General features: G+C 41.5%; 4 protein-coding genes across 5 annotated transcripts; 3 read left to right on the forward strand and 1 right to left on the reverse strand.

Moving 5' to 3' along the window:
* Nucleotides 1-310: 310 nt before the first annotated feature.
* On the forward strand, nt 311-3147 carry LOC137942527 (sedoheptulose-1,7-bisphosphatase, chloroplastic-like). Its single transcript, XM_068788217.1, has 8 exons — nt 311-598; nt 854-976; nt 1210-1395; nt 1508-1589; nt 1701-1922; nt 2410-2510; nt 2585-2656; nt 2756-3147. Exons 1-8 carry the CDS (start codon nt 485-487, stop codon nt 3035-3037), a joined length of 1182 nt encoding a protein of 393 aa, XP_068644318.1. The 5' UTR covers nt 311-484; the 3' UTR covers nt 3038-3147.
* A 906-nt stretch (nt 3148-4053) lies between these two features.
* Nucleotides 4054-5260, forward strand: LOC137942929 (uncharacterized). Of its 2 annotated transcripts, none has more exons than XM_068788648.1 (3): nt 4054-4332; nt 4583-4723; nt 4854-5260. In XM_068788648.1, exons 1-3 carry the CDS (start codon nt 4129-4131, stop codon nt 4998-5000), a joined length of 492 nt encoding a protein of 163 aa, XP_068644749.1. In that variant the 5' UTR covers nt 4054-4128; the 3' UTR covers nt 5001-5260. The 2 variants fall into 2 exon arrangements, with proteins under 2 accessions (XP_068644749.1, XP_068644750.1); XM_068788649.1 differs by having other exon boundaries at nt 4857-5260.
* A 5803-nt stretch (nt 5261-11063) lies between these two features.
* Nucleotides 11064-13222, forward strand: LOC137942528 (protein OCTOPUS-like). The gene has a single exon (XM_068788218.1). The coding sequence runs from the start codon at nt 11219-11221 to the stop codon at nt 13049-13051; it is 1833 nt and encodes a 610-aa protein (XP_068644319.1). The 5' UTR covers nt 11064-11218; the 3' UTR covers nt 13052-13222.
* A 2966-nt stretch (nt 13223-16188) lies between these two features.
* On the reverse strand, nt 16189-17338 carry LOC137943126 (sugar transport protein 8-like; the record flags this gene model as incomplete). Its single annotated transcript, XM_068788820.1, has 2 exons — nt 16189-16656; nt 16736-17338. Coding segments are annotated over 2 exons (1071 nt in total), but the record flags the coding sequence as incomplete, so codon positions are not given.

The following is a 17338-nucleotide window of genomic DNA, read 5'->3' on the forward strand; positions in this document are numbered from 1 at the left end:
TTAATTATTTTCAGTGAAAAATAGAAAATCTAAATGATTAAATAATGCATTTGGATCACATACATTGAGATTATCATTTAGCAATACGTTTTTAAATAATATGATTATATAAAAAATTAAAAAGTAAATAAAAAAATAAATAATCCCATTCAATTATGAAATATCTAGATCAAAATGGTTTTTCAAATTGGGTGGAACTGTTTGTTATTGGTCGCTTGCATCGAGGAGAATCATCTTCATGGGTTGGCCTCACACTCGTCTATCTCTCAGAAATGGGCAGACAGCCACATACTCAATTAACGGCTGCAGGTCAATTCAGCCTCTTTCGAATCCTATCCAGACCACTTGGCACCTACGAGTGCAGCTGCTTATCTGCTGTGATCACCCTCTGGCGTTCTCCTTCCTCGCTTGTTGCCGTTCTTCCTACTGCGACCAGGGAAGAAGACTTTCTGCATTTCCTCTGTTCCTAGGGTGTCTCTCTAACATGGAGACTGGTATCACTTGTTACTCTCATGGGGCGGTGCTGCCCAGCGTCGCCTCCCAGCGCGCCACGGCCATGGCTTCCACGCCTTCCCTTTCTGGGTTTCTTACCTGTCGGGTACCTTACAGCATTGTACTTGGTTTGGAATTCATGAACAAATACTAATAAAGATCTTGCTTGAACTCGTCGGGTTCTCTATTTAGTTAGTGGGAGTCCAGTGACCAACTTCACTCTTGCAATTTAATTGGTTTGTAATGTGATTTAGCAAAAGATCGAGTAAGGATTTTATATGAGTAGCCTTTTCCTGATAAAACAATCCGAAGAATATCGATTTTTCCTGATTGTTTTGATTTATCTGAACTGGTACTGCAGAACTTGAAATCGAGCTCGCTTTTCGGGGAATCGTTGCGGGTAGTCTCGAAATCCTTGCCCAAAGTTTCGAAGACGAGAAATTATTCTTCGCTTGTCACTAAATGCGAAATTGGCGAAAGCTTGGTAAGCTGCGGGCTTCATTTATACCCACAAGTAGTTTGCGAATTTGCTAGCTTCTAATCTAGTAAGCTTATTTCTGCTTTCTAAACGAGGACGATTCGTCGCTCGCCTTAAATCGTGTCATGTTTAGAGTTTGAATTTGTTGGTTTGGCTTCGTCTTTCATTGATTGAATCTGCTACATACTTTGGTTTGTTTCCGCAACAGAGTTAAAATCTGGGAATCATTTATGTGATAGGAAGAGTTCCTGGCAAAGGCTACTCCAGACAAGAATCTTATTAGGCTCCTTATGTGCATGGGGGAAGCTCTCAGGACTATTGCCTTCAAAGTGAGGACTGCCTCATGTGGAGGAACGGCCTGTGTAAATTCGTTCGGAGATGAACAACTTGCAGTTGACATGCTTGCGGACAAGCTCCTTTTTGAGGTCTGAGAAAACCAAATACCTCCTGCATCCTCAGTTAAGCTTTCGATTGCAAAGAACAAGCTTCATGATCGATTCAATTTGATTCTCATAGCACTCTGTAATACCCTTTCAGGCCTTGACTTACTCGCATGTTTGCAAGTTTGCTTGCTCAGAGGAAGTGCCTGAGCTCCAGGACATGGGAGGCCCAACTGAAGGTACAGAGATTGAACAAGCTCTGAAGCTCAGTTCTTCAAGAAAACAAAAGTAATCAGTAAGTTGAAAAGTGGGGAAATGTTAAGAGGCCTCTTCTGTTTGTTGTAAGACAGGTGGATTCAGTGTTGCCTTTGATCCTCTTGATGGTTCCAGCATAGTTGACACAAATTTCACTGTTGGTACCATCTTTGGTGTTTGGCCTGGGGATAAATTAACAGGAGTAACCGGAAAAGATCAAGTTGCTGCTGCTATGGGTATCTATGGCCCTCGCACAACATACATTATCGCTCTGAAAGATGCTCCAGGAACCCATGAATTCCTGCTTTTGGATGAAGGTTTATCCCTTTGCTTCTTATGATTGATAAGAGATAAGCATAATCCTTCAGTTATCGGATAAAATCCTGATTTATCCCATGTTGTATTTATCTAATCATGTAAAACTTATATTTTATATTCTCAATTGTATAAATACCACCCTTACTCAATTGTAAAAGTGTGGTTCAATTCAACATCCAACATACAGAATTGCAGAGAACACAACGGGGGTGAAGAGGCAGTGGAAGCGGAAAAAAAAATTGGGAGGACGACAGATGCAGAGGGATCGTTCTGCTCTGATACTGTGTTGGGTGTTGAACTGAACCGCCTTTACAATTGAGTAAGGGTTGTATATATATAATTTAAAATAGATAAGATAAGCTTTACATGATAAGATAAATACAATATGCAATGGGATCTTATCCGATAACTGAAGGGAGTATACTTATCCCTTATTAATGATATCATGTGTTTTCTTTACTGTAACTTGTTTGCTCCTCTTATCAGGGAAGTGGCAACATGTTAAGGATACCTATGAGATCGGAGAGGGCAAGATGTTTTCTCCAGGGAACTTAAGGGCTACATTTGACAATCCAGACTATGATAAGGTAATTGAACTACTAATTGAACTACATTTGTCACCTCATAACTTCCTTAACTCTGTGAAATACATTTCCAACAGCTGATCAACTACTATGTAAAGGAAAAGTACACACTTAGGTACACTGGAGGAATGGTGCCTGATGTCCACCAGGTCTTCCCCATTTCCTAAAAATTCATATAGCCTTTTGGCTTTCTAGCTCTGCTTCTCTTTTCTATGGGCATGCAGTGATTGAGATATCTGGTTTTGCAGATCATAGTAAAGGAAAAGGGTATATTCACAAATGTGACTTCTCCAACATCTAAGGCCAAGCTAAGATTGTTATTTGAGGTGGCTCCCTTGGGGTTCTTGATTGAGAAAGCTGGAGGTTACAGCAGTGATGGGAAGCAGTCTGTGCTAGACAAGGAGATTATCAATCTCGACGATCGAACACAAGTGGCTTATGGATCCAAGAATGAGATAATCCGGTTTGAAGAAACTCTATATGGTTCCTCCAGACTCAAAGCTGGTGCACCCATTGGAGCTGCTGCTTAATAAGACACTACCTGTTTCAGCTTCCCACAGAAACATTTCTGACAGAAAATGGCTTTCATTGATAAATATTTTCTTGCTACTATCCGGTAAACGTATATCTTTGATGGAAAGTAATTTTTTGTAGGAAAAAAAAAATACCCCACAAATACGGGAATTTTCGGCCGAAAAATTAGAATTTTGCCACCGAGTATTTTTATTTGGATAAATATAATTAAAAATATTTGTTGAAATAGTCAATATTAGGGACAAAAAATATTTTACAACTCTCACATACAGGGAAAAAAGATATTTGGCTGTAAAACTTGATTTTTGGTATCGAATATTTTTATTTGGATAAGTACAGTTATAAATATTTGGCAGAAGAGGGTTGATCCAATATAAAAAAATTATTTGGTACGAAACATGCAAAACGTTATCTTAGTCGTCCGATCATAATCAACGGCCCATCTCAACTGTTTTGCATATTCCGCACCAAATAACTTTTAGACAAGGTCAACTCCTTCCCATGTAATCAACTCCTAGGAAAAAGATATTTGCTAGTAAATTTTATTCGGATAAGATAATTATAAATATTTGATGACATAAAAATTTTTTATTTTTTATTATATCTCACTCTAATGGGGTCAATTCTGCCTACATAGACATAGAGATAAACATAGTAATAAATACTAGTCTCTATCATTAGCTTTATATCTATTACTATGTTTATCTTTATATCTCTATCAGTCAACTCCTCAGCCATAACGAAAAAAAAATTATTTTACAATAAAATTTGAATTTTTCCATTGAATATTATTATTCAAATTAATATAATTATAAATATCCAACCTAAAAACATATTTTTTGCTGCCAATAATCAATATTAAGGGTTAAAATTATTTTTACCAATAAATACTTTATATTATTTCACCTCATAAAAAATGTTGCAATCACTATCAGCCTTTTTAGAAATTATAACTAACAGGAGAAAAACTCAAGGAGGGGAAGAAGAAGAAGAAAGAGGAAGAAGAAGGAGAAGAAGGAGAGGAGAAGAAGAAGAAGAATTTGTTTTTGTTTCAGTTTGACGCGACTGAGGAGAGAAAAGTCAAGGAATGGATAAAGGAGCAACGGAGAAGGTGAGGCAGGTTTTGACTTTGGGAAAAGAAGAAACTGATCTTGTATCGGAACTCGCTGCTCTGCCTCCTCGACATAAATTCCCGACCTTATTCGAAGGTTTCTTCCTTCGAGGCGTCAAAGTTGATCGAATCCGGCCAGGTGCTGTCATTTGCTCTTTCAAGGTTCCTCCTCGTCTCACGGTAGGTGAATTTCTGTTTCGGGTGAACCTTCCTCGGTCTTTCCCCATTTTCGACGCCTCATTCTTCTGGCTATGAAAATGAGGCTCTCTGCTTCCCGTTTTGTTCGATTTTGAATTGTTTCCTATCTGATGAGCATATGAACCAATCGGATCGTGGGTTTTGTTCTATTCGTCAATTTTATTATAGCAAACAAAAGAAACGCTTGGTATTTGTTCTCGGTTTGATTAGTCGTGGAATTCGTCTTTTGCAGGGTTCCACTGGGACCTTGTCTCCAGGTGCCATTGCAGACTTGGTTGATATGGCCGGAGGCTTTGCAGCTCTCTCTTATGGTCTTTCGGTGAAGGCCACGGTTAACTTGTCGATTCATTATCTATCCAGTCCGAAGATTGATGTAAGAAAGGAAGCTTTTAAATTCAATTTTCCTTGCCATATCTTTGCAATGCTTCCGTGCCCAGAATTCACAGAATCTTTGTTCTCCACTTTAGTATCGATAACATACAATCTCACTGTTTTGTGAAAAGCAGGACGAATTGGAGATGATTTCTAGGCTTTTGAACCATGAGAGAAACTATTCGAACACCAGTATCTGCTTGAGAAACAAAACAAATGGAGAGCTCGTTGCCAATTGTCAACAGTTATGGTCTCTCGAGCCTAGGAGCAAAATCTGATTCTTGGCTTCAAAACAAATGGAGTGCTCGTTGCCAATTGTTAACAGTTATGGTCTCTCGATGACAAGAGATGTCATCGTCTCAACAACATATGAAACACTTCATTCTGTAATATTCCAAGAATCAAATGAAGCAGCTCTGTGCATTTGCTTTCAGACATTCCCAAGATCAATTTCTTTGCCCTGTCTTGGTAACTTTCTTGAATTTCTTGTCTACAATTGATTGAGCCAATCCACACTTATTCACTCCACTTCACAACAAAAGCAGCTTTGCTCTCTGTGTTGGGAACTCGAATTAGCTGTGCCATCCATTAAAGAGGTTGTGGCTGAGGTATTCAAGAGAAGTTGGATGATGAAAAGGGTTTTTGTGTTGACAAATTCACACTTCATAGCTCTTGCTTCATATCAAACTATAGACACTAAACAGATTAAAGTAATTTTTTTAAAAATATATATATATTATACAAAAAACATAAAAGTAAAATTTTAAAACCTTGACAAACTAATTTTGAAGTTTATAACATCTGTGGAGAAAGTAGTCGAATTATTAGTTTAACCGATTGAAGAAAAACTGTCTTAAAATAGTAAAAATATATTATGAATCAATTTCCAGAGATCGAAGAACGACTCTTCTATTCAAAGGCTTGTTGATGGAAATACACAGGCTCTCTGTTAGACTAGATCCCGTAAACCGTCTACTATAACTTACATCCAGGAAACCACTCCCTCAATAATGGGTCATTATCTTAACGGACAAGACAACTGTGGTGTAGAAGTGATTTCTTCTTCTTCTTTTTTTCATTTTTTTTTGTAAAAGGAGGAGGATAAGTGGATAATACTTCCATGAGGGGCGGGCCATTATACCTTACACCCATGTTACAACTGGTCACTTCATTGGGTTTATTTTATTGCAATGTGCCAAGAGTAATTGAACAAAAATGTGAGCCTTTGAATACCATGTCCAAAATAGGCCAACGGGCTGTAATTAATTCAAATGACTTTTGATACTAGAAGTCAATGTTACCAAACTTGGGGTCTATCCACCAACAGGAGGTCCCCCCCTCCCAAGCAGGACCCACACCCTCTGTCAATCTTGGAGTGTCTTCCATGAGAAAGAAGAAAAGGGAGGAAGCCTTATGCTTTTCTTCTGCAGTAGCAGAAATTGATCGAGTTGAAAAGTTAGGTTTACCACAACATAGTCCATTAGCAAGGCTTTTCATGTGTGAACGCTCTCACCCTTTTCTTGTACTTCCTTTCCCACCATTACTTCACTGAGCTCTTGTTATATCATTTGTAAGGTGTAAAGAGGGAGGAGGAAAAGCAAAGAGGAGCTCCCCCCCTTTGCTTTCCCACCCAAAACAGCTTTTAGCCACTACTTTGATCATCTCAGTGTAAATGGAGTGATGATTTCCATGCAATCTATTCCAACTTTTTTTGTTATAATTCATAGACTATAGACTCCCTTTGTCAATTCCTAGGTAAAGCCTTGGTTATTGTAGCTCTCCAAGCATTAAAAAAACCCTGCTTGAGATCTCTTGGGAGTATTTGTAAATCCCTACGAGCATCCTCATCCCAGTTCTCTGTGCTTCCATACTTTGTCTTTCTCTGGTGAGATGCCAAAACCTATATGCTCTGAGTCTTCCGTGGCAGTAGAGATTAAATATAAATACATTATGATGGCTATGGGGGTTTGTGTGTGAGTGTGTATATGGGTTGGAAATGGGATTTTACTAAAACTGGTTATCATTGATCTAAAATTTTGAAGTCGTCAAACCCTAGATTTTATTTCATTATTTTTTGTGTGGGTGAGTGCCTGAATTGAAGCTGTTCGGAAAAGAAGTACCTTCATCAAGAAACTCGAGGAACAAAGATCACGTGGTATGGGTAGTGCCCTTTGATTGCATTTGTCTTTGCTATCATGAATCATCATACTTTTCTCTTTTCTATGCATTTCGAGGTATTGGAGAGAAGATGTTTTCATCCGCTTCTTAGCTTTTCTTTTGCTGAATTCCCTATTTGAAAAAGGCCCTTCTTCGTATTGTATTGTGTGTTGCTTCAGCATTGACTGGGAAAACAACAGTTGTCTCCTTGATCTTTTTTAAGATGTGAGATTGATTCATTTCCTGCTGCCTTGTGCGCGTTAGAAAAAGCTTGTGCATCTTTTGACTATTGAACTATACTGTTCCTGGCATTACTAGGCGGAAGAACTCCAAAGTCAGAAAGGGCGCCCCTTCAAACTGTTTGAGACATTGTCTCACAGAGCGAGAGGCTACCAGAGTGGATGCCTATGGTCGAGAAAACCACCAAACTGGTGGGTGAGGAAGGCCTTCCTGGTTACATCAGTCTGGTTTCTGGCTTCATGTTCCCCCAGGACGACGGCGACAGATCATGGATCAGAGAGAGGTTGTTCTAAGAGACCCAATTTCCTACACTTACATCTACAAGATGGAAACCAGTAATGTAGGCCTTGATGGGTGTGTGAACACTGTGAGACTTCTGGATTATGGTGATGATTCAACTCTGGTGAGTTGGTCGTTCGAGATAAATCCTGTGGAAGGAGCAAAACAGGATGACACAATCGACTACCTGGGTCTTCTCGACAAATCCTGCATCAATAAACTTTGAAGAGGTCTAGAGTATGCCTGCAGCATAACACAAGAGTTACAGCAGAGAGTAGCCAGTTGGCAGAATGTGTAGTGGACCAGTGACCATTCCTTGAAATACTTTCATTAGATGTTTCAAATGATTTGGGGAAGAATGAAAGTCTTTTTTATTTTGTGCAAAGAAGAGTCGTTGGTCACCCCAAGTGTGCAGGGTCCCAAGTGTTCATGCCTAAAATCTACATGACCATACAAAATGGGGTTTTGGCCCCATTGAAGAATGAAGACATTGGTAAAAGAGTTTGAAAGTCAGAATCAGCTCAGTTTCCACCCACAGCCTGGTCCCCTTCTTGAGTCCTTTTCCTTTCTTGGGGATATGGAGAATCTGAGCCATCCATGCAGGTAAATGGGTCTTATCTTCATGGCAAGCTTATCACTACAATTCTGCCAATAAAACAAATTTCTTTTTCATTAATTCTCTCTCTCTCTCTCTGACTCTCTTGTTGAAGTATTAGATCACGGAAGTGATTTTTAAAACAAGTCCTGGTAAGAAAGCCTCCAATCCAAAGAGTTGTATTGGAATCTTCTCTGTTGCAATAATAAAACAAAGGAAGAACAGGGAAGAGCTCCAAAGTTGCCTCAAAACCCAACATCTGAGTGTCCTGTGCATGCTCCAACAGCGATGTCTCCTTTATCAGCTCTCAGACACAACCAGCCAAAATAAAGCAAACAAAGAACATAAAAGAGACCAAGGACAGAGCAGAGACCCCTCAGAGGAGAAATTCCAACAGCTTTGGGATCCACACGCATGAGCTGCTTACATGAAGACATTACAACCTCTGCTGCTGCATTTCTTCTCTAGTCACTATCCATCCATTCTCCCATATGCTATAAATTGTTTATGCATCAGATAAGTCATTTTTTCTTGTGGGAAGATGAACTGGAAAGAAGAACTGGGCCTAATGAGTATCTGTTGAGTGGGGTTGGGGGAAAAAGAAAAGCAGAAAATGGTTCAGATTAAATTGGATAAAAGTTCTGTCGCAGAATGTTGAAAACCTGTAGAATTCTCTTGGTTAAAGGTATTCTACTCTGCTAGGGTTCAGGGTGACGTCATGCGGAGGGGGTTCACAGCAACTGATGGAAATCCTCAGATGGGAGCAATGTCATGGTTCCATCACCTTCATCAGCCCAAAAAATTGAGGAAAATCCTTTTTTTTTTTTTTTTTTTTTTTTGGAAAAGAAATCAAATTTCTGGGATAGGAAAGGTGAAGGAGTAAAACTGTAGAACAACTCTCTCTTTCTCTCAAGTATCATTTCTGGTGAGCATTATCACAACTTTGAAGGATGAATCGTTCAGAAAGAATACAGTTCCTTTCTTCAGTTTAGACTTCATGGTACAGGCTCTTTTTTTTTTTTTTTTTTCTATTTAAATCTTTGTCTTCCACTTTCTTTTGCTCTTTAAACCCTTGACTGGTTCTCCATTTGCGTGAAAGAAATATTTGCTTCACATTTACATGTCATTTGAGTCATGGTTTCTTTAGTTTTTCCTTTGCTTTCTCACTGTTGTAATCTTCTCTGATGCTGATAGTTTTTCATTTGAGTCCCAATCACTTTTCTGGGATATTAAAAATCAAAAGGAAGAATAAAAATCAAATTGCACACAACAGAAAGAAGATTTATACAGAATGGAAATTTTTAACAATTAAAATAAAACTTTACTCATTTGGATATTTCTCATGGGTGCCTTTGCATAATATATAGATAATAACAAGATTTTTTTATTCATTTATCCTAAATAAATATTTTATTTAAAAAAATAAATTATCCTAATCTAAACAAAAAAAAACAGGGAAAGGAAGAGAAAAGTTTTTCAGGTGGGGCATGGAGGCGAATCTCTGTCTGTCTCTCTCTCTCTCTATCTCTCTCACAGTCGTATATTTTAGTTTTGTTTTTCTCTTTCTTTCTTGTCCTTGCAAAGAAACAAAAGTTAGAAAAGCTTGTAAAGACAAACTCCAGAGAGAAAAAAGAAAAAGAAGGCAAGTCGATGACACAACTCCGCTTTATGACTTCTCTCTTCTCTGATCTCTCCCCATTTGTGTTTTTTCTTCTTTCTGAAACAGTGGCGAGAGAAGAGATCCCAGTAAAAGTGCTCGACTTGGCTTCCCTCACGTGACTTTCATCCCGTTTCACGTGATCTTGCCCCCCCCCCCGTGAGGACCGCCTCTCCGGTCTCCCCTACGCTTTGTACTCGGCACTTCGTTCATATTCCTCTCTCATGGCCGCTCGTGACCAACTCGGTGGTTCCGCTTCTGATTCAGTTGTCTTTTCAAAATCAAATTCCGAATCGTCCGTGTCAACTCAGCCTGATGTTTTGATTCGAGTCCGTCAGACTCGAGAGGCTTGTACTTGGTTGTACACGAGGCCGAGGCGGAGATCCGACTCCGAATCGTCGAGAATATATGGTAGCAGCTTTTTTCCCCTAACCTCTACGGCCCACGTTAGCGCGCCACACCGCACCATTTATGTATAAACGCATCAACTTCTTTATCGGATACCCCGCCCGTGCCTCTCCCTACCCTTCGGTTCACGTTAGCACACTTTTCTATCTTTCAGTTTTGATGAATTCAATCTCGTCCGGCCATCAAGTAGGACCCAACCCCGGGGGCATCGCCAATCGTGTCCGGGAGATAAAAAACAAATACGTGAAAGGCATTATAATTTCGTAATTATGGCAAACGCCATTTTCTCGAGTCATGATGGGTGGCGTGTATGGGACGCGGGGCCCACCGGACAACGCACGTTAGTAGACGGATTCAAATTAAACTGCTTTGTGGTCGGGGATTTCTCAATCATCATCATCATCGCCTTCTTCACTTATTACTTAATTAATGCTAATTTTTTAATTAAATGAAACCTAATTTTTTTATTTATGAAAAAAAGGAAAAATTAGAGCGTGAGCGTGGACGGGGTGACGTGTGTATATTATATACACACACATATTCATGCAACGTAGCGTAATCCGTAGGTCGACACGGACGCACTCATTCCGTAATTATAGTGGGGGGGCTGAAATGTAATAATCGGTAAATAAAAACAAAAATAAAAATAAAAATGTTATTTTCAGGGGACAAAAGGAGTCTGAGTAACGGCTCCCAAGGCGACATTAAGATGGGACGTTTTAGCTTAAACATGTTGCCTTTTATTTTCTTTTTCCGAAGGAATCCCAGGCGTTACAGTTAGCGACTTATGAGCCGTGTTAACTGAGAAGAGCCGGCTTCTTAAATGAGCCGAGCTGGTTTAGCCGATGGAGGGAAAAATTTTCTTTTAATAAAAAGAAGGAAAAAAATAGGAAAAGTAAAGGGGGGGGAGGGCGTGATTGCTTTTGCCTTTTTCCTTGCAGGAATCTTTGAAAATCAGTCGCCCAGCAATAAAGCTTTAAAAAACGAAAAAAAAAGAAAAAGAGAGAGAAAAACACGGCCTCGCAGGGTTTTTCAGAGGTTTTTCCGCTCTCTCTCTCTCTCTCTCTGCCTTCGTCCCTCCGTTTTTCCATTCGGGCTAGCATCGTCGTTCCTAACATGCGCAGCGGTTCTCAGAGGGTGCTCACGGCGCGTCTCTCCTGATGACGACTCTGGAGCCCTCCCGCTTCACTGCTTGCGAACGCCACCCCGATCAGCACTTCACCGGATTCTGCGCTGCCTGCCTGCGAGAGCGCCTCGCCGGCCTCGATCGGCTGCAGGATACTCGTCGAAAAAGCACCTCCTCTACTAACCCGCTCAAGGCCATCTTTCGCGCAGGGGATCCTTGGAACAAGGCTTCCTCCTCTGGTTCTTTCTTCCCGGAACTCCGGCGATGCAAGTCATTCTCTGGACCTAGAGCAGAGACTTTTTCCGGCGTCTTTGAACCGCAGAGGAGGTCCTGTGACGTTAGGGGTCGGAGTACTCTCTCCTCTCTCTTCCACCAGGACGACGAGTACAAGACGGGGAAAGAGGTTTTGGGCGAAATCGAAGTAGACACCCGCAAGGTAGGGTTTGCGAATATTTCGGAGCCGGAGATACGGGTTTCGGAGCCGCTGGTGGCCGAGGAGTTTCACGAAATCCAGGAGGCTGAGGAGGAGGTTGAGGAGGAAGGGGAAATCGAAGAAGAGGAAACGAAAACCATCAAGGATCACATTGATCTTGATTCCATGAGGAAGTCGGAGAAGACGGACAAGGAGAAGAGAGATTTGAAGGAAATAGCCGGGAGCTTTTGGGTGGCGGCGTCTGTTTTCAGCAAGAAGTGGCAGAAATGGCGGAGAAAGCAGAAGATAAAAAAGAGCCGGGACAAGTCGACGCCGGGGGAGAGCGAGAAGCCGACATTGTCTTCCCGGAGGTTCCGTGAGTCGCGGTACCGCGAGACGCAGTCCGAGGTCGCGGATTACGGTTACGGGCGGCGATCCTGCGACACGGATCCGAGATTCTCTCTCGATGCCGGGAGGATTTCCTTCGACGATGCCAGGTACTCCTTCGACGAGCCGCGAGCCAGTTGGGACGGTCACTTGATCGGAGCTCGGGTGCCCCGGTTGCCGCCAATGCTCTCTGTACTTGAGGATGCACCGGCGCCGGTACCAAGGTCCGATACCCATATCCCCGTCGAAGAAGCGAGAAATTCAATTAGTGAGGATCCGATGACACCCGGCGGCACGCTTCAGACTAGGGAGTACTACTCAGATTCCTCTTCCTCCAGTCGGCGGCGGAAGAACCTCGAACGGTCCGGCTCCGTTCGCAAGGTCGCTGAGATTGACGAAACAAAGTCGGTTTCCAATTCGAAGGTCTCCCCAGCCGCTGTCGATTCTATCAATGGAAGCAAACTCTCGGGTCCCTCCATTGATCGTGAGTCTAAAGATTCCAATTCAAACTCAAACTCGCTTAGAGATGATTGCTGGGAGAGTTTTGATTCTGTTTACCGGGACGCAACCGGGGTGCAGACGAAAAGCAAGAAATCGCGCAGGTGGAGTATGGCTTGGAGCATTTGGGGATTGATTCACAGGCGAAATAAAGATGACGACGACGAAAGATCCTGTAGAGCTAGTGTCATCGATCGTTCATTCTCGGAATCATGGCCGGAGCTCCGGCGGGATGTTAATGGTGATCCAAGGGGTGCTTTTAACCGGAAAGTGTTTCGAAGTAACAGTTGCGTGAGCTCGAGGGGATCCTACAACAATGGAGGATCTGCGTTTGGGAGTACAAGGAAGAGTAGTGCAGAGACTAACGGGCATAGTAAGAAGAAGAGAGAAGAGTTTGTGCTGGAGAGGAACCGCAGTGCAAGGTATTCTCCCAGTCATTTTGATAATGGACTCTTGAGGTTTTACTTGACGCCTTTGAGGAGTAGCAGGAGGAATGTCATTGGGGTTTCTGGGAAGAGTAGGTCAAAGAGCTCTCATTCTTTTGCCAGGAGTGTGCTTCGTTTGTACTGAATCGAGGACCGCACCAGGTGTTTTTACTTTTGGAGTTCTGTTTCTCTGTTCTTGTGGGAAAACGCATCCATTTCTCATCTGTGTTTATCTGATAAGCACATTGCAGTGTCACCTTGTATGTTTACTTCCCTGTGGTAGATTGTTCATTTTATAAAAGGTAAGCTTATTGGATGATCTCTCTCTTATCTGTGTTTCTGAACCTCTTTCAAAATAGTGGATTCGCTTGATTCTTCTTTTGCAGCAACCAGTTACTTCTGCCTCATTCCCTCTCAACTATGAAAGGTATTTTTTACTCTGTAAACTCCAAATGTTAGGCTGTAACAGTAGTCATGAATGGACTCTGTTCGTGGAGAATCATTACAAGTTCATGATTGTCATGGTCTTGGGTTACATGATCTCCTTTGCATCCTGTAATTGCAAGGGCTTTCACCGACTCTCTGGTTTGGTTTTAGAACTCACCATCTCGTTGAGAGCAAGGTTTTCCCCCAACCCACATTGGTGTTTGCTTGGTGCTCTGTCCTTATCTCATATACAGGATTCATTGGTCCGTGCTGTTTCTCCATGAATCTTAAAAACCAAGTTTGGATAGGATAAACCATCATCTTGTTTGTGGGTTCTGCTGCTTTGCTGAAGGGGGCAAGTACTGTTTCTAAACTAGAGGTGGACTGGACTGCATGAGAGTTTGAAATCATCTGTTGCAGGAGGCATTCATCATCAGGAGATTTCCTCACTCTTTGTTCCGAGTTTTCATGCCTGGGGTTGTTCCCTTCAGATGTAACTGAACTCTCTCTGGTATTCTTAATCAGAAAGAATTTTTTTGGCATCAATTGGGAGTACAAAAGGACCTGCCTTGGTGAGTAGAATCAAACTTGTCGTGTAGGACTTCCCTATAAAAATGAACTCAAATTGAATGAGATTATCATTGGAAATGGTGCATTGGAGAACACTTTTTTTCTTTTTGGTGAAACTTAACTAAACTTCAATTAAGTTTTTTAATTAGGAGATATTTAAAAGAAAGAATTTAAACTCTAAATTTCAAAAAACTCTAAAATTCTCATGTGGGAAGAAAAAATTCAACATCCCCTCACAAAGAGAAACCCAGACAGACCCGCCTTGTTCGTGATTCTCTGGCCACATTGTGTTTAGCGTGACCAACAGCGAGCTTACTCTCCATTATCCACCAAAACTTCACTAAGACCTTCAATAGCTCTCTTCTAATCAAGTAAGAGTTTGTGACACCAAAAATATGTGGAGAGATGGTTCGTTGAAACCTCTAAAATAGGAGGATGCAGACGAAGTGGTCTTGACACTAGAGAAAACAATTATTGGTGGAGATTGGATTTGGGACGATAGCCATTCGTACACACCGTCCTTAGTTCGACCCTGTAAAAGTGTTGTCCTCGTATGAAGATCCTTCACACGAAAAGAAGTGGGTAATAATTCAATGGAAAATGATTAGTTTGACAAAATTGAGAAATAGAAATAAGATTCTTTTGCATGGTGGAAACACAAAGAACAATATTTAATAAAAATGTGCAAGAGTGTGTAAAGAAAGATTTGTAACCAGAGTGAGTAATAGAAAGACCTGTGCCATCTCCAATCATAATGTCATCAATACCGTCATAAGGAGTATAAAGAGAGAGATTACTCAAGTCGGTGGTGACATGGTACGACGCTCCACTATCCAGAAACTAAGGAGAACTAATAAGAGAAGTGGTGGTTGTAAGATTAGCTCATGGTTGCCATGATGTCGAAGGGCGAGGTTGCCAGTGAGAGGGGGTGCAAAGAGCCTAGGAAAGTGGCAGAGATTGTTGCATCTGGTGAAAGACAGAACATTGTGTCCTTTTTTTCCGGCACAACTGGCAACGACCGAGGTAGGGTTGAGGCTGAGATCAACTATCCGGAGTGACGATGTTGTAGAAACCTGAGGTAGTACCTAGTTGTCGGCGGGATGAGGGTGGCCCTTGTTGTCGGTAATTACAATTACCGGACTTGTCGGAATTGGAGAGAGCACTGGCAGGATTTGCATAGGCCGGGAGTGGAGAGGAGTGAGCTTGTTGGACACATAGAAAGACTTCTTTGTTGATGAGTTTTTCATGCAACTCATTAAAAGAAATTGCCTTGTCATGACCATTGATAGTATCAATAAGTAGTTTGTACTCATCGATGAGCCCATCCAAAATTATCTTAGTGAGATCTTCTTGATCTATGATTTTTCCTTGGGCCACAAGTTCATCAGCCCACGTTTTAATAAACTGCATATACTCAAAAAATTGTTTGAGACCCCTTAGTGGTATGTTTGAGTTTCTTTATCGTCTATTTAATGTGACCACGCGAGGGCCGAGCATATGTACTGGCCAAAATATTTCATGCATCATGACATATTCTTGAGTGACTGATAAGCAGAATAATAGATGGCATGAAAAGTTTTTGAGTGAGTGATAAGTAGAATAATAAATTCTTTTTCCTTTCTCATTTTCTCTCAATCCTTTTCATGCACCAAAATCTTTATTTTTATATGGTATCAGAGCAGTAAATCATTGTTGGGAGCATTCTACTGCAGATTCTTGCAATTTTTGAAAAGAACAACTTGTTAGAAGGAGAAAAAGTATAGTTTTTTATGTTGGTTCATCAAAGTTTAACTTTTTTTTCTTTTCTCGGCCATAACCTTAGGGTTACTAGTCTTTATGAATCATTGAATGATTCTCTACCCTTTGATTACCCTAATTGGCTTCCTAATTATTTTTTTTAGATAACCCAGTGTTGGATGCATGCATTATCACCCAATTGAAGATGTCAACCCTAATTGCTATGCTTTTGCACGAAATTGGTTGAAATAGTTGTGAATTGGTGGTTATTGGATTGTTAAAGTACTCTATCCTTGCACCAACCCTAATTTTGTGAGTGGGGGCCCACCTTGGTGAAAAATCTAAAAAATTTCAAAAATATATGGAAGCTGAAAATTAGACATTTAAACTTATCCCATATTAGGGTGGTCGAACCTGGCACCCATACCCTTGATTAAGCCCACGTGTGTACCCAATTCGTTTGTATTGATTGTTCAGAACAAGGGCCAACAAAATGATTCCGATACTAATTTCAGAAATGAAAAGCAACGGACGTGGCCGGAACAATGATCAGGTGGACACTCCTTTCTCCAACTTGTTTGCTTTCTTATTATATACTTCGTCGTCGTCAACCATGAATTTTTTCCAGTACCAGTGCTGCTTCCATACTCTCTCGACCATCTCGTCTATCGGAACCTGCTTGGTTTCCGGCAACAAGAAGATGACGAAGAGACACATCACGACGATCCATGCAAGAAAGAAGAAGAAGATACCGGCTCTCATTTTACACATCATGGACAAGAACGATTGAGCGATGATAGCGGTGAAGAGCATGTTGGAACTGACAGCGCAGGAGAATCCGGCCGCTCTGGTCTTGAGTGGGAAGATCTCGCTGGCGATCAACCAACCCAATGGCCCCCAAGACCACGCAAAGCCAGAGACAAAGAGACAGATCAGTAACACGACCCAGATTGCGGTCCCGTGGTCAAGAGAACCCGTGAGAGATAATTTCGTTGCCAAGATTACACCGATTGCAGCCTGAAGAGACCCAGTTTCACCCAGGCGTCAGCCATAGAAGAAGGTGCTATTAAGAGAAAAATAAAATAAATGTTCTTACCTGGCTGATTCCCATCTGAACGCAGGCTTCGAGAAGTAGACTCCTCCTTCCTGCTCTATCCACCAGCGCAATGGAGACGAGGGTGCTGAGTACGTTTACGGTTCCAGTAATCACCGCAGACAGGAGAGCTGCATCGTTCTTGAATCCAACTGTTTGGAACAGCACAGGAGAGTAGAACATAATGGCATTGATTCCAGTAAATTGCTGGAAGACCTGCATAAGCACACCAATGACGAGCTGAGGCCTGCTATTGGTCTTCATGAGGTTCTTGAACGGGTTTTTTATCCTGTTGGCCATCTCGCAGGCGTCTTGGATCTCCTCGAACTCCCTATCGACATCATCCGTACCACGGATCGCTTTCAGAATAGCTTTACCCTCGGACAGCTTACCTCGCTCAATGAGACTCGTGGGTGTCTCAGAAATGGAGAAGGATCCGATGATGAGGATCAGAGCAGGGATACCGGCGAGCCCCAGGGAGAGTCTCCATCCCCATGAAACAGAAGCAGTGTAATAGTTGACTATGTTGGCTACTAAGATTCCAATCGTGATCATAAGTTGAAAGCAGATGTTCAAAGCACCTCTGAATTTGACGGAATTGGAGAG

Source organism: Aristolochia californica, unplaced genomic scaffold, assembly GCF_029961685.1.
Source record: "Aristolochia californica isolate CCGP_79_NKW_82.1479 unplaced genomic scaffold, dmAriCali1.0.hap1 SCAF_10, whole genome shotgun sequence".
In the NCBI taxonomy this organism is placed as follows: domain Eukaryota; kingdom Viridiplantae; phylum Streptophyta; class Magnoliopsida; order Piperales; family Aristolochiaceae; genus Aristolochia; species Aristolochia californica.

Bases quoted from the DNA above. Each gene is read 5' to 3' on its own strand.
- LOC137942527 (XM_068788217.1), top strand. From the start codon at position 485: ATGGAGACTGGTATCACTTGTTACTCTCATGGGGCGGTGCTGCCCAGC. The intron at 2,511-2,584 runs GTAATTGAACTA...CATTTCCAACAG, and splicing joins ACAATCCAGACTATGATAAG to CTGATCAACTACTATGTAAA. The intron at 2,657-2,755 runs GTCTTCCCCATT...CTGGTTTTGCAG, and splicing joins TGGTGCCTGATGTCCACCAG to ATCATAGTAAAGGAAAAGGG.
- LOC137942929 (XM_068788648.1), top strand. From the start codon at position 4,129: ATGGATAAAGGAGCAACGGAGAAGGTGAGGCAGGTTTTGACTTTGGGA. The intron at 4,333-4,582 runs GTAGGTGAATTT...CGTCTTTTGCAG, and splicing joins AGGTTCCTCCTCGTCTCACG to GGTTCCACTGGGACCTTGTC. The intron at 4,724-4,853 runs GTAAGAAAGGAA...TTTTGTGAAAAG, and splicing joins TATCCAGTCCGAAGATTGAT to CAGGACGAATTGGAGATGAT.
- LOC137942528 (XM_068788218.1), top strand. From the start codon at position 11,219: ATGACGACTCTGGAGCCCTCCCGCTTCACTGCTTGCGAACGCCACCCC.